Source organism: Penicillium mononematosum, assembly GCF_028829835.1.
Source record: "Penicillium mononematosum strain IBT 11891 chromosome Unknown utg000003l:1.0-8172316.0:1.0-8177699.0, whole genome shotgun sequence".
NCBI lineage: Eukaryota > Fungi > Ascomycota > Eurotiomycetes > Eurotiales > Aspergillaceae > Penicillium > Penicillium mononematosum.
In genome coordinates this window covers 1,254,565-1,274,830 of record NW_026643273.1, presented here as the reverse complement: position 1 = coordinate 1,274,830, position 20,266 = coordinate 1,254,565, and the positions used below count along the sequence as shown (strand labels likewise).

The 20,266-nt window shown below is 50.3% G+C and overlaps 9 protein-coding genes across 9 annotated transcripts; 7 read left to right on the top strand and 2 right to left on the bottom strand.

Moving 5' to 3' along the window:
- Positions 1–803: 803 nt before the first annotated feature.
- Positions 804–2,537, top strand: N7519_005403 (putative DNA-directed RNA polymerase III RPC4; the record flags this gene model as incomplete). The annotated part of the gene is made up of 1 exon (XM_057292179.1): positions 804–2,537. The coding sequence occupies one exon, from the start codon at positions 804–806 to the stop codon at positions 2,535–2,537; it is 1,734 nt and encodes a 577-aa protein (XP_057146990.1).
- A 630-nt stretch (positions 2,538–3,167) lies between these two features.
- N7519_005402 (uncharacterized protein) lies at positions 3,168–4,496 on the top strand (the record flags this gene model as incomplete). Its single annotated transcript, XM_057292178.1, has 1 exon — positions 3,168–4,496. The coding sequence occupies one exon, from the start codon at positions 3,168–3,170 to the stop codon at positions 4,494–4,496; it is 1,329 nt and encodes a 442-aa protein (XP_057146989.1).
- Positions 4,497–5,678: 1,182 nt separating this feature from the next.
- N7519_005401 (uncharacterized protein) lies at positions 5,679–5,990 on the top strand (the record flags this gene model as incomplete). Its single annotated transcript, XM_057292177.1, has 1 exon — positions 5,679–5,990. One exon carries the CDS (start codon positions 5,679–5,681, stop codon positions 5,988–5,990), a length of 312 nt encoding a protein of 103 aa, XP_057146988.1.
- A 901-nt stretch (positions 5,991–6,891) lies between these two features.
- Positions 6,892–7,703, top strand: N7519_005400 (uncharacterized protein; the record flags this gene model as incomplete). Its single annotated transcript, XM_057292176.1, has 2 exons — positions 6,892–7,015; positions 7,171–7,703. 2 exons carry the CDS (start codon positions 6,892–6,894, stop codon positions 7,701–7,703), a joined length of 657 nt encoding a protein of 218 aa, XP_057146987.1.
- Positions 7,704–7,897: 194 nt separating this feature from the next.
- N7519_005399 (FluC/FEX family fluoride channel) lies at positions 7,898–9,136 on the bottom strand (the record flags this gene model as incomplete). Its single annotated transcript, XM_057292175.1, has 1 exon — positions 7,898–9,136. One exon carries the CDS (start codon positions 9,134–9,136, stop codon positions 7,898–7,900), a length of 1,239 nt encoding a protein of 412 aa, XP_057146986.1.
- A 209-nt stretch (positions 9,137–9,345) lies between these two features.
- N7519_005398 (uracil phosphoribosyltransferase) lies at positions 9,346–10,382 on the top strand (the record flags this gene model as incomplete). Its single annotated transcript, XM_057292174.1, has 3 exons — positions 9,346–9,519; positions 9,587–9,686; positions 9,949–10,382. 3 exons carry the CDS (start codon positions 9,346–9,348, stop codon positions 10,380–10,382), a joined length of 708 nt encoding a protein of 235 aa, XP_057146985.1.
- Positions 10,383–11,211: 829 nt separating this feature from the next.
- Positions 11,212–13,655, bottom strand: N7519_005397 (C2H2-type zinc finger protein; the record flags this gene model as incomplete). The annotated part of the gene is made up of 3 exons (XM_057292173.1): positions 11,212–11,353; positions 11,407–13,459; positions 13,523–13,655. The coding sequence occupies 3 exons, from the start codon at positions 13,653–13,655 to the stop codon at positions 11,212–11,214; spliced, it is 2,328 nt and encodes a 775-aa protein (XP_057146984.1).
- Positions 13,656–15,610: 1,955 nt separating this feature from the next.
- On the top strand, positions 15,611–15,880 carry N7519_005396 (uncharacterized protein; the record flags this gene model as incomplete). Its single annotated transcript, XM_057292172.1, has 1 exon — positions 15,611–15,880. One exon carries the CDS (start codon positions 15,611–15,613, stop codon positions 15,878–15,880), a length of 270 nt encoding a protein of 89 aa, XP_057146983.1.
- Positions 15,881–16,696: 816 nt separating this feature from the next.
- On the top strand, positions 16,697–17,189 carry N7519_005395 (uncharacterized protein; the record flags this gene model as incomplete). Its single annotated transcript, XM_057292171.1, has 2 exons — positions 16,697–16,846; positions 16,938–17,189. The coding sequence occupies 2 exons, from the start codon at positions 16,697–16,699 to the stop codon at positions 17,187–17,189; spliced, it is 402 nt and encodes a 133-aa protein (XP_057146982.1).
- Between the last annotated feature and the right edge of the window lie 3,077 nt (positions 17,190–20,266).

Below are 20,266 nucleotides of genomic sequence, written 5' to 3'. Positions count from 1 at the left end.
TTACCATCCTCACTATGGGCCAATCTCATCCGCCTTCACTCTCTCATTTCGCCTTTTCCTGGCCAGCGCCAGAGACAGTCCTTATACTAGCATACTACCATCATTTGCCCTTCTCACTCCACATTCCCTTCTCTGGTTTACAAGCCATGCTTCCTCCATTATACACTGCCAAGCGGTTGATCTGTTGTTGTTGTGTCCCTTCGGCGTCTTAGTGTTTCTGCGGGCTATATGCTTCTTGTCACATCCACTCACTCATTCGGAATCAATGCTACTGGGTTATTTATCATTGTCTATGTCGGTTTCATGTGTGTGGTGTACGGTCGGCTAGTAGCGGAAGTATTATATACTTCCGAGGCTGGGCTAGGTTAAAGCGTGGCAAGTTGTAGAAGATGTGCCGATCTTGCTTTATTTCGTCTTCTTGGTAGTCATGGAGTCAATGGAAGGATTTCAATATTTAATTGCGCACTCCAATCTTCCAAAATTTCATTTAGTATCTTCATAGGCCTGCACAGTATAATGTCGATCAGCATGGCGGGATGAGTCACCTGACACGGGCGGTGTGATTGGGCCCCGCAACTTTTTTGAAGAGCTCAACTTTGTCGAACCTCAAAACGCTCGCATTTCTGTTACGAAACGGCGCTTTGCTCATTTCCAGTCGCATTTTCGTGTGTTACCGGTACAGACCTAGTTATTCCAACGCCGAGTCTGCATATAACGCGGTGCGCAACCGAGCTCCTCTACACGAACTTTTCTCCCACCGCCCAGCAAGCCGCATTCAGCGCCTTGTCTGAAAAGCGACGACAATGCCTCCCAAAGCCGCCTCTCGTGGAAGCGCCCGTGGAGGGGCCGCCAACCGCGGTGCTCGATCTGACACAACCACTCCGACTCCCGCTGGCGGGGGCGCTGCGCAAAATGCTCCCACGGCAACCGGCGCGCCCGGTCCTGCGAGTCGAGCCTCGGTGCAACGGCTTCAATCACTGAACAAACGCACTCCTTCCGGTAGCATCCCTCCCAGCAGTCGGCCCCCGTCAGTGCTCGGTGGTGAGCCGCCCAAACCAGTCTTGAAACACAAACCGAAGGCCGTTGGGCGTCGCAGCAAGCAGGAGCGAGATGAAATAGAGAGACTTGAACAAGAACGGCATAATGAGCGTCTTAAGGAGGCTGCCGCTATTCAGCGAGGCCGTGGTGGTACTGCTCGCCGTGCTGGGTTCCGTGGCCGTGGTGGACCCATGGCTATGGGAATGAGTGGATTTGGTGGACGAGGCGGCAAGCGAGGCCGTGGTGGCTTTGGCGGCGGAGGTGGAGGTGGAGGCGGAGGATATGGGGGAGGCTCTGGCGCTGCAGGCTCAGGATACAATCGATCTGGCCTCACTGGGGGCAACCGCGGGCGCGCATATGACTCTTCGGATGACGAAGAGAATGAACTCCGTGTCAGCATCGATCATATCAACCTCGATAGCGACGAGGAGGACTGGGATACGCCGAAGGATATCAAGGGCAAGCAACCCAGCAGGCCGAGGGGCGGGCTTCGTCCTGTCCGTCTTGAGCGGCATGAACACGAGGAAAGAGTCGTCAGCGTCAACATGGAATCTAGCACAAGTAGAACTGCCGATCTCCGCAAAAAGGCTGAGAAGGAGAAAGCTGCGAAGGATGTCGGCCGTACACCTACCAAGGTCAAAACTGAACCTCAAGATGACGACACAACTATGCCGGATGCCATTCCACACGCAGATGATGACGACTTCCTCCCGGAGCATAACGTGCGTGTGCGCTCAGCTCAGAGTATGAGCCCAACAAAGAGGAGCACAACAGAACTACGATCGACTCAAATCACGCCTGAGCCCGAAATCCTAGACCCACGAAGCCTACTTCACACTAAAGAGGAAATCGACGAATATGACCGACATATGGAAGATTTGGCTATCATCAGGGATCTTCTTGTTCCCAAGGAGTCAAAGAAGGCCAACACAGAAGCAGAAACCGCCGAAGGAGCTACCGAAAGTAAACCCGCCGCAGTGGAAGGACAGGAAGATAACCAAGCGAGCGAAGAGAAGGAGGAAGAAAAGGAGGAAGAAAACCCTCTACATGGCCAAATGTTCCTCATGCAATTCCCACCGATGACTCCCTACCTCAGAGTCGCTGGTTCCGCCCAAGACAACCAACATCAAGCTGCAGCCGCAAGTGCACCTCCCCAGAATGAGATCAAGCGCGAAGCTGGCGATGACGTGGAGATCCTGGACAACACCAAACCAGTCGAATCAAAAGACAACAGCGTCATCACAGCCGGCCAACCATGGACTCTTCCCACAGGCCGTGTTGGCAAATTGAACGTACACCAGTCAGGCCGTGTGACCCTAGACTGGGGTGGAATCAGTATGGAGTTAGACCGTGGAGCACCGGTTGGCTTCGTCCAGGAAGCTGTCATCTTGTCAAAGGCGCCACCTGAGCCGGAGGAAGACACAGCAAAACATGTTTGGTCTATGGGCCAATTGTCTGGCAAGTTCACAGTCACACCGAACTGGGATGAGATGCTTTGAACCCTCTATCCAAGGTACCTTATGATGAACGGAAAGAAATTCGAGCGAACTTGTTACAGCCATCCTTTTTGTTATGAACTTGACAATCACACAAACTAGATACACTGGGGTAGTTGTTCCTTTCCCTCCTAAAGGATTCAACCTGCGACCCCAATAGATTATATAGTGATATCAAAAGAGATGAAAGCTTTCCGTTCGAACATGTAGTCACGTGATCATACTTGCTTGTGCAGCCTTGGAGGGCTTAGAGGTGGTTAGCTGTTCTTCCGCTCTCCTCTTCTTTTCCCTCTTAATCTCTCTTTCTTAGAATACACTTGTACTGTAGGTATGCTCTATTTCTTTTTTCGTGTGAAGGCAGGGCTGTGATGCAGCTTAGTAATTTCCATGTAGGCCTGGGAATCTAGGCACTAACAATGCCAAGGCTAACTATTTTGCCCTGGGGCAAGCTACCGCGGAGTTTGTTTGCGCGCGTCAAGTTCAAAGTATTTGACCACCATTACATCCTCCATGCCCAAGAGCAACTACGGTCGAGCACAAGCCACAGGTCGGCTCAATTCAACTGCACGCATTCCCTCTACAATGCCTGCATAGGCCAAATCAAGTATCTCCGGTACTACACGAACCTTCGCCATGTCGCTGCGTCCTCTCGGATATCAATGCAACATATCCTATGCGCAATTCTTCCGCAATGGATCGCAAACAAGACATAATATAACGCAACGTTTAAGGTCCTTTTCTCAGCTGCGCGACGCCCATTGCACACATCGCTGGTCTGCGACAAGTCCACATGCCAACAAAGCTTCGCTTTCGCTACGGAGCTTGCTCAGTGATCTCTTGAGACCTGCACATACTCTCCAGGCCCATGGCAAGGGACCATGGGCTCAACAATGTCGCCACGAGACTTCTGCAGCCAAAGAACCGGAACTCTGCGCGCATTGCGGTGGGATAACTATCCCCAAGGCCAGAAGACATGTCGAACCTGGTAAACATTCCAGCGGCTGGCACTGCAAATCGTGTATTCGGAACACCCGTATTCATGGCCATCTACCAAATGAGGAGCAGCTTGCAGCGATCAATCAGCGGAAACTGGCCAGGGCATGTGGAGAGGCAAGCAAAATGAGTCCATGCAGGCACTGTGGCGAAATGACTGCTCCGAGAAGTAGCCGTAAATTCATTGATCTGAATAACCCTTCTGCTGGGTTTCATTGCCGGACATGCGTTAGACACGTCAACTATCACGGTAACCTTCCAACCGAGCAAGATCTCGCAGCGCTCAAGTACCGCAAACAGATACGGACTAGGCGCACTTCTACCGCCTCAAAAAAAACTGCATCAGACAATTCGAGGGAAGAACCCATGCCCCACCGCCCTTCCAGGTCCCTCGGCCGTCCCGAGTCTCCCAAACAGATGAAACAGAGCCGCGGTGAATACCCCTGCGTGCACTGTGGTGACATAACCGCCTCCAGCAGCAAACGCAGGCTTGTTGAACCCCAGAATCCCGCGGCAGGTTATTATTGCCAGCCATGCACACGGTCTCTACTTGTAACAGACGCCTTGCCCAGCACCGTCAAAATTGCAGCGCTCCGAAAGCTCAGAGCGACGCGTATGCAAAGCAGTCCCCGAGTATTGAAAAGCCCCTGTGTCCACTGCGGTGAGACCACTGTCCCTAGCAGCAAGCGCCGACTCGTCGAGTCGAAGAACACTCAATCCGGGTATTACTGCCGCGCCTGTGCGGACTGTTTAACCCAAACCAATTCCCTACCCAGCGAGGTACGCCTTGCTGTTCGCAGAGCGCGAGAGCAGGCCAGGCTGAAAAACTTACAGGCCAGTCTATCTAAAGAGTCGCAGTCCCCGGTCTCTCCGCAGGACGGAGAACCTACACCAACACATACGCCCACGGACAATACCGCAAAGACTTGCGCGCACTGCAAAACCGACGAAAACATGTCGAGCCTCTGAAACTGGACATGCGTTCTTTGCGTATTGGGCATTTTAATCTGAACGGCCCATTTTTGAGACTGGGTAGACTTTTGTGTAGGGACAGCGTGAACAAAATCCCGGGCTTCGCATTTCGAGCGGATATCAAGGTTGGTGGACGGTTGGATTGTTACGAATGCAACCACCGCATCCTCGGAACTCTACCCAGCATTGGAAAATCGATGGTTCATCCTTTGACCTGGTTCGTGATGCCAAGAGCAAGGATTCTAAATATCTTGATTTTGGTATCGCCCATATATGCGCGTCGTCATCCTCCCTGCGGGGCGTGCTCGTCTATTCGCTCGAATTTCGCGTCTGCATTGACGATCATTTGTGGCGCTGTCCGTTAAGCTTCAGGATGTTTTGGAGCTATAATTAGAACTTCACGGGGAAATGCGATTTTATTGTATTTAGAATATGGACTATGTACTATGTATGCTATAAATGCATACGTGAAGATGAAGATGCAATTATTGAATCACCCTCACAGTAAACCTTGGAAATTAAAGGATTTTAAAGGATAAATAAACACCGGATAGCCTCAGACACGGGAAACCGGGTAACCAATCAGAGCCCACGAAATCAAGGGACTGGCCCCACTCTTGGACGGCCCAGGGACTCTGGGCCAAAGACAGCCAAAGAAAGCCAAAGAGCGGCTCGGCCAATCAAACCCTCGTTCTTACTGGCTTCATCTTGATTTTCCCTTAATCTCCCTTCCCCCCCCCCCTGGGCTGTTTCGGTTTTTCGAGGGTTTTCTCTTTCTTCTTCGTTTTCTCTTTCAATCCTCCTCTACGGCTAAGAGTGAGTTGGATTCTGACAATTGAGAGAGTGAAGGCGAAACACCCCGAAACACTCCCCTCTCCAGTGTTTGGCCCCCTATTCCCCAGTTGCCTGACTGCGACAATCCAACACAGCAACCCACTCGAACTTCAGTGGCATGTTCTGAGACCATCGCAACTTATATTCGTGAGACTCATCTGAGTAACATCACCACTTTCAATCTCTCCACCTCCATCTGCAGCACTGTTGCCTCGCCAACTTCAGACCCCCGTCCCCCACGACCCGCACCAGCCAGCTTGGCGTTGCTTGTTCCTCATAGGCAACAACGCAAAGCATTTGCGCGCCAGTCGATTCCCATAGTATACATCTATAACTCTCTCCACAATGAAGCCATCCAACTTCCTGGCCTTCCTGGCCCCGGCCGCCGTCCTCGCCGACTCACAACAACCCGCCGCAGGCGCTAGCCTCTCCTCCGACTTTGCGCACAACTCGCCTGCCGTCTCATTACCAGAAATCGCTGCGCGGGAACAGTTCGCTCCATTCGCGGAACGCGACCTGCCGTCCGATGAGATGCGCATGCTCGCTGCTCGCTATGTCCTCCAAGCGCGCAGTGAGGGTTTCCTCGGCCAGACCCCGTGGATTGGCATGGCTATCGGGTTGACCTTTACTGCCCTGGCGGCTGTAATGCTCGGGTGATTGTTGGCGTGGATTGCTTTGAACCGAACCACAGCTTGCGATCCTTTCGATACATACCTTTTTTTCCACCTCAGCCCTACTTCTTCTCTTGACACGACACGTGAAACGCCGGGCACCGCTCGAACTTTGTTTATCTTTTACTCCGCTCGACATATTTCTGCGACCCTTCATCTTCATTTTCATTTTTCTACGGTCTTTTGCAGCGGATTTTTACTATTTTTGTCTATTTTTGCATCCATGGCCTTGTGTTCTGGCGTGGTATTGAATCTTTGAGCCTCCCTTTTTTTTCCAGCTATTGCATTCCCCGACTTGCTGAGCTACTTTGTCTACTTGGTACTGTTGGGGGTATAGAGTTGCATGTTGTACGCATGTTGTACATGATACCTTTTTGTTTCTGATGCAGATTCTCCCGTTGGTACGGAGTACATGGGATTTACCTAATTAGTATATATAGATATGCCCAATACGAACTGACTATACGTTTTTACTTTTTACTTTGATTGCTTTTCTTTCAGACTCGATGTTCGTTAGTCTACGCCTCTTTAATGGACTCGGACTCGGGGTGAGTTTCTTTGTTGCTCGAGATTCAGGGGTTCACCCTCAAAGAAAAGGTATGTTCTGATCTTCCTTCTTACTGTGCTATTGGTTCGAGGTTTGAAAGGAACCTCCTTTTCTTTTCTCTTTTCCATGTTGACTGCAGGTCAGCAAACCCACTGCCAGGACCAAGCAGAGACCTGGGGAGCTGTCAGATTCCTGCGCTGCGCTCTACATTGATTTATTCTTTGATTTCCTTCATCAAGCTCTCTTCGAAATACCATTTGGAAGGGAGATCTTTCGTCTTGCTAGGAGTGGGTATATACCCTCGCACTCGGCTCAAAAGACATATTCTACAGACCTCATCATGGCCTCAGACGAATACCCACCTTACATCCCGATGCCCTCGCTCGGCCACGAGCTAGGGCTAATGTTCGGCTTCTTGTCTCTCTGTATAGTGGTTATGGGTGCATATGTTGCTCTCTGGCGTGGTGAGTTATCCTCCAATTTTCATCTATATCTCTATATCGATACAAATATCTACAATTCCGTCTGTGGCCATATCAAACAACATGCACACAGACGCATTCAATACCTTAATACCAATTGTGACCAAAAACTACATTACCCTAACGACCAATCCCAGTATCCCAAACCCGCCTAGACGCCCAAGACCTCGCCCGCCGCAAAGCCTTCCGAAACAAGAACCCAGCCATAGGAACAACAACTTCCATAACAGCAGGCCGAAGCCCAAGTCCTATTAAAAACACAACAGTCACCCCAACCCTCAAAACAGCCGCACAAGAAAAAATGCTCGACCGCGTCGTCCTGCCCGAGAACCGTGCCGAGCTACCAGTCCACGGGATGGAGATGTACGCGACGAAGGGGAATGCGAGCACATCGCAGATCAGGAGTCCGCTTGGTCAGTCTATGCTTAGTCCTGTTAGCCCTGTCAGTCCGCTTGGGAGTGGCGGGCTTGCGGGTAGGGCTGTTGGTTCTATTAGTCCGGTTGGGGGTGGGATTGCGCTTGAGTCTATTGTTGGGATGGCGTTGGAGGGGGGAAGGAGTCTGGGTCAGGCCCCTTTTCGTGATGGATTTCGGTCGGCGAGTCCTGCGAGGAGGTTTGGGAGTGGGAGTGGCCCGGCTGTTGAGATTGGGCCTGCGCCTAGTCGGGAGTAGGGCTAGGGTTTATGATGATGCTATATGTTATGTTGTATGGGGGCTAGGAGGGGAATTAGGGCGTTGGGCTTGTGTTGATATTTGGGGTAATTTTGATGTCTGTAGGGCATAACTTGTCTATTCCCTCCTATAATTATTATTTTGAAACCTCTTGCCTATAGTTTACATTATATCGTACACCAGCCGCTCCAGATCTATCCACACACAGGCTCGGCAAACCCACGCGTCCACAACAACGAGCCCATGATAACAACTAAAAACCCAAGCGCGACAAGCACACTGGCACTTCCATACAAATACGAATGGCGCCGATGAGCCAATCCTTTCAACTCAGCAACCCAAGTACTGATAGTAGTCGTGCTCCCGCAGAATCCATCCATAACACCCTGCAGCACCTGGCAACCCGTTAGAGCAGCAGGAACCACCGCGCCAAGACCACTAACATGCTGCAAGTCATAGCAAAGACCCTCGATGATAGTGCCAAAGATATTAACCGCAAACGTGCCGAGCGGAAAGGTCGGAATCCTGCTATTCAGGTGCAGCGATACGTAGAACCGAAGGAGACAACCAAGCGGCGCAAAGACGAGAGCGAACACCGCCCGGCCGCGCCACACATTCGGGCCATTATGTCGGTCTGGCGGCCAGATGGCCAGGAACACAGCTCCAAGCCAACATCCCCAGGCAAGCACGACCACAACACGGTCGAGGACTCGTCGCGTGAATGCAAAGGGTACGGTGGGTGTCACACGGGTTAGAGCCAGAGCAAGATGCGCGCCGACGATAAGCGCCGACAGGCTCAGCGACACGGTGAGTATAATCACAGCGACCAGCGCCATAAAGCTATACCCGCCATTACGGGAGGCGATGTGGGATCCAGTAGGTAGCGATGGATCGGGGAGGGCATTTGCTAGGGCGAGGAAGACGTCCCGCATAAAGGATGAGAAGGAGGTGAAGCAACCGCAGAACCCGGTCGTTAGACCAATATACAATGGGATTGTCTTCTTCACAGCCAGGTGGTTCTTGTTCCTAATCTTGGGCTCGATCTCGACTGCGTCCGGAGCTGGTTCTTTCGCTGATTTCTGGCCCCACTCCTCGCGGAAGAGATTCTGGTCTTCGCTCAGAAACCCCATTACCAGGCTTCCGCTTACATTCGCCCATAGCACCCCTGTCACGACGGGGGCGCCTGTGTAGAATGTCAGTGCCTGTAAGCCTAGGCGGGCTAGTGTGCCCAGGAGCGAGAAGAAGACTAGATAGGAGACGGTGTAGATGTGGGTTGCGTGTTTGGAGAGGCGCTGCGCAGCAGATGCATGTGGTGCAGGTGCTGCGTGGTCACCCGAATTTGGACATGATTCGTTTGGATTCGTTTGTTGGGCCTCTCTTAAAGGGTAGTTGTTATATTCTGAGGGGTGGTCCTCTTCGGTAGTTGATGGCATTGCCGTTCAAAGGAGTAGGAAAGAGAAAAAGGCCAAGAAATCGGAGACCGGAGATCAGGTGGAGTCCGATAAGATTAGCGCCTGGTCATTTTGTATACGAGGGGAAGGAGATAACAGACCTGCTTTGTCTTTGCTTTGCTTTCTTCTTCTTCTTCTTCTTCTTCTTCTTCTTCTTCTTCTTCTCTTCATAACCTCCTCTACACTTCATCATGTCTCTTCCATCAAATGTCCACGTCTCCTCCCACCCCTGTCTCCAAGCCAAGCTCTCCTTAATCCGCTCATCTTCCACCACCCCGCGTGAGACAAGAGGCTTAGTCCATGACATTGCCAATATTCTAGGCGTGGAAGCATTCTCGGGGCTAAAGTCGATCAAAACAGGGACGGTAAATAGTTCCCTAAGACTGAGATCCATCAAACACTACCATTAGATCACCTAACACTCATTCCCAGGACACCACGCCCCTAGGAATCGAGTATGAAACGCAGGGCATTGACCCAGCAGACCTAGCTCTAGTGCCAATCCTCCGATCTGGCCTAGGAATGGTTGATGGTGAGTGATTCTCAATCTATTCCACATTAACCCCTTCAAGCCAACACTGCAACTGTAACCCATATTACTCCCTGCAATGCTACCTAATTACACTTCTATTCCCCAATTCCCATTCCCATATCAAATCCCAAACACTGCAGTTGCAGTTACAATTCCGTTCGCATTCACAGCTTATCTCCCCTATCACCATTCCCCCCACCCAGCCTTATCCCCCACCCCTAACCCGTCCACGGGTCCAAACCCCGCTTACACAACCCCACAGCCTTAAACGACCTCCTCCCAACCCCAGTCCCTGTCTACCACCTGGGTCTGTTCCGCGAAAAGGTCTCTCTCCAGCCTGTAGAGTACTACAACAACCTCCCCTTCCACCGATCGCAACTGTCGCCGGCCTCGCCAGCTTCTTTGGATCCCACTACCAACACCGCAGCTGCAAGTCTGGCTGTGCTGCTGGACCCGGTTATTGCTACTGGCGCGACGGCCGAGGCGGCAATCCAATTGCTGCGCGATTGGGGCGTGAAGAAGGTTATTATGCTTAGCTTGCTTGCTTCGGAAGAGGGGGTTAAGCGGGCTGCGGGGACTTGGGTTGATGTTGAGGTTTGGGTTGGTGCTATTGATAAGGGCGTTGATGAGAAAGGCATGATCGTGCCTGGTATTGGGGATATTGGTGACCGACTATTTGTTGCTATTGGGAAGTAGTTTTTGGCACTATCAGCATTAAAGCATGGCTGTTTCGGGCTTGGATACTACCTAGGTACAGACGGTTATTTACCTATTACTACAACTACAAACTGGCTATAAATTAGCAAGGCTACGAACTACAATCCAAGTCTACAATAAAGTGTGTAGGAAAGATGTTGTCCCCGCCAAATAATTCATCGATAACGTATAGTACATGGAAATGGCATAAAAACATGTGCAGGTGAAACAAATGCGAAGATTTTCAAAGCAATGCTGAGCGTAAAAAGCATAAAAATCAAAAGACGGGGTTGCAAAGGCGCGCAGGCAATTAACATCAAATACAGCGGCTGGAAGTCAACCAAAGAAGCAGAGGCAAATGTTAAGATATGGAAGAAGAAAAAAAGGAACGCGAACGCATGAAATATCAAAAGGTATCGAAAGCACAAAAAGCAGATGGACGGGGGCCACGATTAGGGGTTAGTATGAACCATAAAGTCAAACTCCACGGAGTGCAAAAAGTACACACAGGACCAGCCAGGTGTCGAAGACGGAAAGCAGAAACACCACACTGGACTCCCTGGTGTAAGAACAGGGGAAATGCAAAAGAAAATAGCGAAAAAATAGCAAAAGACTAGGAACCACCGAGAGGGATATCAAAAGGCGAAGTATTCCAGAAAAGCCTAACACCCCGCCTGCCCACTGGCATGTCCAGTCCTGATCCGAAGTGTCCCAATGAAAGCGTCCAACAAATGAGAGTAAGAAATCAAAAATGGAAATTTCAAGAAAAAGCAGGAAAAGCAGGAAAAGCAGGAAAAGCAAATCAACTCAAGGAGATTGAAAAGAAAATTTAATACGCAGTGCCGACGCTAGCAAGCGACTTGGTTGGCACAGCATGGATCGGCTGATCCTTGGCAACACGGAGAGAATCTTCGTAGCCGACCAAAGCCTGGGAGTGGAGCTTGAATGATTCGCCCATCAACTTGGTGATTCTGTAAAGCGGTTAGTTATTTGGTCATCAAAGGGAGAATAGATCAAAACTCACCCCCAGACAACCACGCCGTCTAGGATGTTACCCCATACACGGGCGACGGTGGAACTGAGTTTGCCAAAGGCGTCGATGGCATCATCGTCAAACAGATTTCGGACCTTGTTGTAGAGGGCCAATTCAGCCTCAGTTGCCGGCTCATCGTCATGTTCCAGGCGGTAGAGCCAGAGGCTCAGAATGACCATCAGATCCAGGCCGCAGAGAGGGTGCTCAACACTCCAGTTGGTAGCGGAGGTCTTTGCAACCCAATTGATGCCCTGGATGGCGGCGATCTCAATGCATTCGAAACATTGTTGGATAACCTTGTTCATCTCCTGTGAGCGCTTGACCTTCTCACGAGCGACGGTCATGGCAGCGGCCACCTCGTATGACGAGTGGTACCGCATGGCCTCCTGGATGGACTTAAGGTCAACTTCCAGGCGGGCGCGGGTGTTGCGGTAGACCGCCATCGAGTTGAAAATCAAGGGATGACCCTTCTGAGGAGTGCTAAGCGGGACCACAATTGTCTCCGGTTCGCAAACTTCAAGGGAGTTCTCCCAGGTCTCGAGGGCCAGGCGCAGCTTGTATTCGGTAACCACATCTTGGAGCGCCTCAAAGCTGCGCTTGTGGCTCCAGACTTGCAGGAACAGGGCGTTGATGAGAACACGGGTGGCAAAAGCACTGTAGCGGGTCTGTTCGCCCTGGAAAAGGAAGTCGTGGGCCTCACGCACAGTCAAGGCGCTCGAGACCGTGCCACGGCGCCAAGTCTCATCATCAGCCGCGTCCAAGTTCCAGAGGGACTCAGAAGACGGAAGTTCCAAGTCGTCAAACTCGTCGAAGCTCATCGCGGGGGTGTGGTTGAATGTGAGCGTCAACATGCCGAAGAAAATGTACACTGCGAAATATGTACGACGGCAGGATTCATCCTCGATCCACTCCTCGCGCGATGGTGGGACGTTCTGGCGAGCCTGAGTCCGCAACTTGAGCTGGTATCGATTGCCGGCGACCATGTTAGCCAGGAGACTTTTGATCGAGCAAGTCCATTCAAGGCCCTTTGGGTCACCGCTCCAGCTCTCAAATGCCATGTTCAACAAAGTAGCCTGCATCAATGACAAGGGGCACTTGCGGGAATCGAAGTTGTCCTTGTGTTGTAGGAATTGGTTGACGAGGACCTTGGAGCCGACGTGGAGCATGAAAGCGTGCTCGCGCTCGAAAGTGTAGAGAGCACCAATCGACAAAACTGCAAGCAAAAGTGGTGCGGGAACTTGGGCAGGCTTGAAGGATTCCTGGTGCAGGAATGGCAAGTGAGGGTGATACAGATTAAAGTAGGTGGACAAATACCGGTTCAGCGCAACCGTGGAAGGAAGCTGGAAAGTATCGGGAAGCGCACCAAGGCTGTCTGATCCCTGGACCCTGTCCACTACATAGTTGCGTTCCATCTCGTTGGCGAGCTGGGGAGCCTTGGGAAGAGTCAGCGCTTGACTAGGGCCGGGTGAGCGACGGTAGTTAACCGGGCTAACGGGGCCAGTCATCGAGGGGTAGGGAGACAGAGCATTCGGGGTAGAGTGCCCAGACATAGGCAGCGAGTTGGACATGAGAACGTCCCCAACAGGGCCATGGCGATCGACGAGGGTGGGCATTGACCCGGGTTCCGCGGGGGAGACAAGCGTGTCCCAGGGCATCTGAGGCAGAGTGGCGTTGCCCGAGAGGTAGGGCTCGAAGGAGCCGCGTCCTGGCGAAAGCGATTCGGAACGCTCGGAGACCTGACCGGTCGCCGCTGCTGCAGCCTTATGTTGGAAATCTGTCATCAACATGGCTGCAGTTTCAAGGTCGACCATACCATCGTTGCTGCTTGCCTCGATCTGCTCCAGCGTCGTTGGGTCAACGGTGACCGACGGCTGAGCCGGGGCAGATGAGTTTTTCTGAACCCCTCCACCACGTCTCCGTCCCTCTGCGACCAGGGGAATTCCGCCGTCCTTGGCGTGAACAGTTCGATCATGTCGCAGAAGAAGATCGCGACGGACAAAGGTACTGCGGCATTTTAAGCACTTGAAGGGTCTTTCTTTCGTGTCTATATTTTTGAGTCAATCAGAGGGGGAACAACGCGCGACAGGAGACTTTGTCTAAATCTTACGTGAGCGCTCATGCCGACTGCGATGTTCACTTCTGCTAAAGGCGCGATTGCAAAATTGGCATTTGTATTTCTTCTCTGGAGCCGATGTTTTCTTGGCCGGTGAGTTGGCCGTCCCAGGTGCGGAAGGAGCCATGTGTGCGGGTTGTCTCTTAGAGAAAGAGCGAAAGTGGCGGTGGTATTGACCCCTGGGTAAGCTCGCACCGGTTCTGTAGGCGTGTCGACGACAGGAGTTCGTTGGGATGTCTGATCATTCCTTGAGCGGGGGGAAGTGGGAAGTAAAGGGTATTGAGAAAGTGGTGTCCAGCCACAAGTAGGAAATATTAAAGAAGCAAACGCTGTTAAAATAAAAAAGAAGGGCGGGATGATCAACCGCGATTAGATGTGGGAAGGGGAGGGGAAGAAGAGAGGGGAAGGAGGATGAGGAGAATAAGAAGGAATTTGGGATTTCGAAATCGGGTTTTTGGTTTTTGGGGGGGGGTGGAGGGGAAGGGGACTGAGAAAGGGAGGGGGAAAAAGGACGTGGGCCTAAGCTGATCGCTTACTTACGCGTTGAAGCAAAGACCACCTGGGCAACGGAGGGGGTGCAAAAGCGGGACCGATCACAGCTAAAATGACTTTCAGAGAAGAGAAATCAAAGAGAACTATTACCCAGCCCCCTCTCCGGCCACGCACTTTTCATTCCTTTAACCACTCACTTTCCTCGTCGAATTGTGCCCCCCCCTTTCTGTTTCTTTACGATGCACATTACCGTACGAAATCGACACGTAATTATCCCAAAAAAGCCCTACAACATATAGATTTGTCCCGATCGTAAGCCCACATGGTTCAATTCTGTTTTCCCCCTTGGATCTTTATTAGATAATTAAACACTATGTACATTGTCGATCATTTATTTTATTTACTTCTGCGAGGGTGTGATTTACAATTTACCAAGTGGGTTATGTTATTGAATCGTGCCCCTCGCTCAGGGCATTTATGGGTACGGAGGGGAAAATCCTTTGTTTATCGAATAGTTAAATTGTGTGGCATGTGAGGCGGATGATTCGATCGTGGCACACTTCGAGAGGCTTACGGTGATAATAGCCCCTTATTCCCTAATTTCAGATTTGCCCCCTACAGGGGGATTGTATCAGTCTCATCTGCAAGATATCTAAAGTACTATACAAGATACGTCTTTTTTAGATATCAAAGCCTCGGAAGTCATTGATAGATCTCAACCATGGTTCGCATCCGTCTACCCCTCAACCCCTCCAGAGCTTCCAAAGATCTACATTGTACAAACATTTACATCGATATACATCTACTTCTACATTTATTTCTATCTATATTTCTAGTATATACAAAGTAAGTATTGTCACACAACTCCGAACGTGTGCTTTTGGGAATGAGACAGGGGTACATAGGTTCACATATAGAGTTGCATTTGTTTTTCCTTGAATGTGAGAATGCCGAAGTTGAGAATGGGGACTTCACTGCCCTGTACCAAGTATAGCCCACGCTAATGGAATAGTTACATCAATATGGGAAAGTAGATCGATCCAATGTCAAATCAAGGACGATGTATGCTTGGGTGCCCATCAGCCCCGTCTCCTGACAGATCATCCCACTGTACTTTTGCCGCCTCACAAATTGACTGGTCCAGATCCAGTCTCACCTTTGGCCCTCTGACCCTCTAGGACTATGATAGCTGCCCCCGCCTTGTGGCTGTTCATCTGTTTGACTGTGCCACGCTCGAGATTATGTGTTCCATCATGCCATGTCCGACTGCATTATGCATTGCATAGGATCGATGTCTGTACCCTATACTTTCCTCGAGGCATCACCTGCCGGACTGCATATAGTAAGGATCTGCATGAAGAGCAGAATGTAAATTGGAGCAATGGATGGAATAGCACCTTTTAATTCACTACTCCCTTTCAGGTAGGCGACGCACTGAAAAACCCGGCTAACTGCGCAACAGCTCCCATAGTAGGACCAGATGCCCATGAAGTTACGGAGGACGGAGTACGGAGTAGTCTTCAACGAGTTCTTTCCTCCGAGGCTCCACATGGTGAAGTTGCAGTTTTATACACCGCAAAGCTGACAGTTATGTCTACTCTTTACAAAACCACACCGTTGCCTATCGCTGCGGAGCTGCAAATTGAGCATCGCGAGTTCCCAGGTCCTATCAGTGGGGCAAACCCAACGCTTACATCATTGGAGCCCGAAGATCCCGGACGCGAGCACCGACGCGGTTACTTGGGAAACGCGCTTCGCGTGAAACACGGCACAAAATCACCTTTCACTTCACAAATCAAATGGCGTCGAAATTCGCAACGGAAATCTCACTTCCATCTCGACCTACATCCTACTCCGTAATAGTGTCCCTGAGCACCCCCTTGATTCGCGGAAGCCAAATCCTTAGTCCTGTTCCGGGCTTCCGGTTGATCATTGAAGCCTCAGAGAAACTTCATCTGATCTGGTGGATCTAGACTATCAACTAGCTTGAAGCTCCAGCGGTGAAGCCGGGTGGCTTACGCTTTTCAGAATGGGATCCCTAGAGTACATGATTCTTGATGCAAACCCAACCCGTCGACATCCTTCGAGCTTTTACTCGGTCCACTTCCCGATGCAGCGGACCGACCCAGTCTAACGTTCTCGACCCAGGAACAGAAAAAAAGGAAGCCCATGGCGGTGATATCGCACGAAGCGGTGACTTCACCGCCTGGCAAATATAGTTATTGATTCCTTGCCTCGAAAAGTAATACCACCAAACGATCCACCATTCCCAATCCCTTGGGCCACAAATCCGGGATATGTCTTTCATTCCATATCCCTCCAAGCGGTCAAAAGCACGCTGAACAAAAGAACCAAATCCATTGAAACCCGCCCAATTATGGATCTGCACTGAGGATCCAATCGGACCAGTTACGAATCAGACCTCTTCGACCATTTTCCCTTCGAGCGCTGCTCCACATCAACGAGCCAACTACCGTAAGAAGAATTTCAGGAATCTCTTCCCCGGCGCCCCTGAGCTAGTGGACACCGACAGACGGGCTTGGCTGGAGCCCATCGTCCCGACAACTCCATAACCAAGGTCCGGCGTCTCCGCCGTGAACGCCAGGACGGTCTGGAATCTCCCAACTCGGGTCCTATTCTGTAACTAAACCCAAGCCAGCCGTCTTAAAGCCAAAGATGTCGGTGAAGCCTGTTTCGTGTCAATATACCTTGACCCTCACCGCTTCTGCAAGACGCATACGGAGTACTAGAAAGAAGCTACTAAATAAGCGTGTCCCCACTGGTCTCGACTTCAACCGACTTGACGGTGTGAGCATCATTGATCGCGTAAATTGAAATTGAATTTCGGCTTGAAACTGAGGTCCCCATTGTGCGCGCTATCGCCGATATACTTTCGCTAAATAATGGGTCTTCAAAGAGGACCCCAACATCCCAGCGTCGACAAACCAAGACAAAGACCACTCGAGTCGCTCTCCACCCAACGCGTGCTCTGTACGTCGTAAAGCTCATTACCAGACAACGGGCCGTCGGTGGGTTTCAGAGTGTGTATTACACAATAATAGCAAATGCGCCTGCCTACTTCGTCCAGGAAGCCCGTTTCCGAATTCTACGTTCGCACCGGCCGTCCCGAGGAACACGAGTCTGGACTCCGGGCGCCCGCATCCTGTAACCGTATCCAGAGACACGGGTAAACGAAGCTTTTCGTGTAGCGTGTAGCATGTGGAGATTGAATGAAACTTGGAAATATGGAATTCAGAGCCCTCGTCCAGGTACTCTGTACGGGGTACCGTATGTTGTATAGCCCAAGTGACAATTTATAACGTGCATACTCCTTATAAATTATTCCATGTCGATGATCCAAGACTGCATGACAAGCCTGTTCATCCAGGGCCTTCCAAGGTTGTGTTGAACCACGGAAACATGATCAATCGCAGATGCGATCGCCAAACCCCTGGATCGTGACGGAATGGGACGCCCGGGGAAGACCTCCCGGTCCATGGTTCACTCCCGTCCGAATCTTGGTTCGCGTCACGTCCTGATATCAGACGGACAAGTCACAATTCTGTTTCTATTCCGTACTGCGAGGCAGATTGAACTCCATCCGGTCGGTGCTGCATGCTACTTCTGTTTGTATACATACATATATAGCGTGCGCAGAACGCAAGTGCCTCCCTCCCCCCTTGTCGTGTTGGCGAATTGGCCGCATTGATTGGACAATTCCTCCGATGCAGGGGATACACCGCACATGCGAGCACAGATCCATCACATTGGCAATAATATTCAATATCATTGCAAAGGGCTTGTAATATTGCTGATCTCTTACTTATCCAACGGAGATGGTCCCCTCCTCCCCCGCGCGGAGGTGATTCCGCGGAATTTTCTCGAAAAAGGTGGACACCGGGCTAAAGGGACTAAAGTGGAAAGTGTCGGAGAACGAAAGGACCGGAGAACCTTCTTCGTTTGAGTGTCGTGTCTTGATTGCTCGGAAGTCACTAAGGTTTAACGTGCGACGCGCCCGTCTTCGAGAACAAACCAATTACCGACAAATAGACTTCCATAGTCGGATAGACTAGGGGCGTGTTACCCCATACGATACAAAAGTGAGGCGGTAATTGGAATTAAGGTGGGGAACTGGGCGTTGTCTTGTGTCGCATTGGAATCGAGAGGTGGACAGTAAAAAGATGAAGCGAAAAGCAAACGAAAAGGGGGACCAAGAGATCATCGGGGACCAGGGCTCTGGGTAAACAAGAGAGTGGGATCGAGTCGTTATTGGATATGTGCTGCACCGAGCGGCAGGATTGGGTCTCGGCAGGTGGGAATCTCTCCGGTTGGGGCGGCTGGTGACTGGTGACGATGTTGTCTGCCTATGTTTCTGCGACTGGCGCAATGTCCGGCTGCAAGGAACAAGGAACGAGGGGTATGGTGGCGACTTTTCAAATTTGAAGGCCGTTTGGTTGGCTATCCGGTTTATCCTTTAGAAGGAGTACACCGTACACAACGTAATTTCTAGTGTCAATTGGGCCAGGCGCCTGCCCGTTTGTTATTGGATTTCTTGATCTCCGTCTCGCTTGCTTTTGTCTACAACACATACTCCATACTCCACAAATACATTGTACTTTGGATGATAAGGTATTATTAGCTCCTCGGAATTTAGTAGGAACATTGAGAGAGTGGTAACATACACTTGTATGTTTAATATGTGGTTACTTGGTAGTGAGGTAAACCCTTTGTCCCAATCTGGAAGGTGATAATAGAGATATTCTGCGAAAGTTTCCAACGTATCCTATGTGAAACTCCTTCACGTACAACATATGTGGTCACTTAGCGTCTCTTGCCTGTTGGAAATATGGGTTTCAAGTTGTCCTGGCCCTAATTAACGAAATGAGTGATGTTACTCACCAGAAAGATGTAGATATATATATACTTGAGTATTCACTTATTGACATAATTCCTCGTCAACACATACACATTTCTACCCACAGCCTCATTATAAGTTCAAATGCACTGTACTCCCGACGTGAAACGAGGTAATATAGAGGCTGATCCAGCCGAGGTTCTGATATTGACTAAATCGTTGGAACCGAATCGGAAATCGGTCCCTAAATTGGCGTTCCGATCCATCCGAAGATGAACATCTCCCAGGTACTTCACAGCAATAAATGATCAGGAGGATGCGCATTCTTCCGTCGAAGACTATTTCCCGGAACAGGCTGATATGATCTAATGAACAACTCGCTTACAATGTACATTGTATGTCCATGGGTGTGTTCTATCTTCCAGGGCTTGCCCAGAATATGCAAGTGCAACAAGCCACGTTACAAATGCTTCTCTCACCTTGATATAACCGAGCCAACTTCTACAACGTGTTGGAATGATGTAATATTATTGCTCGACTGCAATTCATTGACTTGCTCTGATTTTCTTTGAACATGCCTAATAAGGCATTAATCCATCATTACGCTTGAGACGTCGAACCTTCTCTGCAGATTCATTGCGCGTCGCCCAGGAACACACACTCTCAATGATACTCATCTCCACGAGGAGAAACAGTCCGTTGCTAAGTGGGTAAGTTCCCAAGCCCTCGGGTCCATTGTGCATGGTTCTGTGTGCCGATAGCCAACGGTCTTGCATACAACATAACTTATTAGACTCGAAGTCTCATTCTGAAATGTTCTCAATGCTGTGGTAGTTACATGCCAAACTGAAAATCTCCTATATGGAGATTCACAAGTTGTACGGAGTAGTACCAAGGTCCAAGTCGGGAAGAATGAGCGGGCCGTAAGTAGTGTATCTGGATTGGCTGAGATCATGCCATTGCCAGTACGCCCCCCATCTGAGGGGCGAAAGGATTCTGATCACATTACTCCGTACAAGTAACATCGAGAAACTTCACAACGAAGTTGTATAAGCGATGCGCTAGTGTCAAACTTGTCTTGAAACCTGGGGTTCGGAATGAGGCTGCGTCATGCCATGCAGCAATATCACCGACTCCCAATAATGCTTCTGTGTCTACCCACGCTTGCATCAACCACGCGCAGACTTAGATAATGTTTTAATTGTTACGTGTATATCATCTGTACAACATATATTGTTGTACTCCGTACGGAGTATATTATCGTGTATTGTATTCCGTACCGGGGACGAGCGTCAGCACGATCCAACCACGCCTGGAAAGTGGGAACTGAAAATCCACTTTAGAGTAGCTGGAAATTAAATATATTAAAAACCGCCTTCTAGAACCATTTT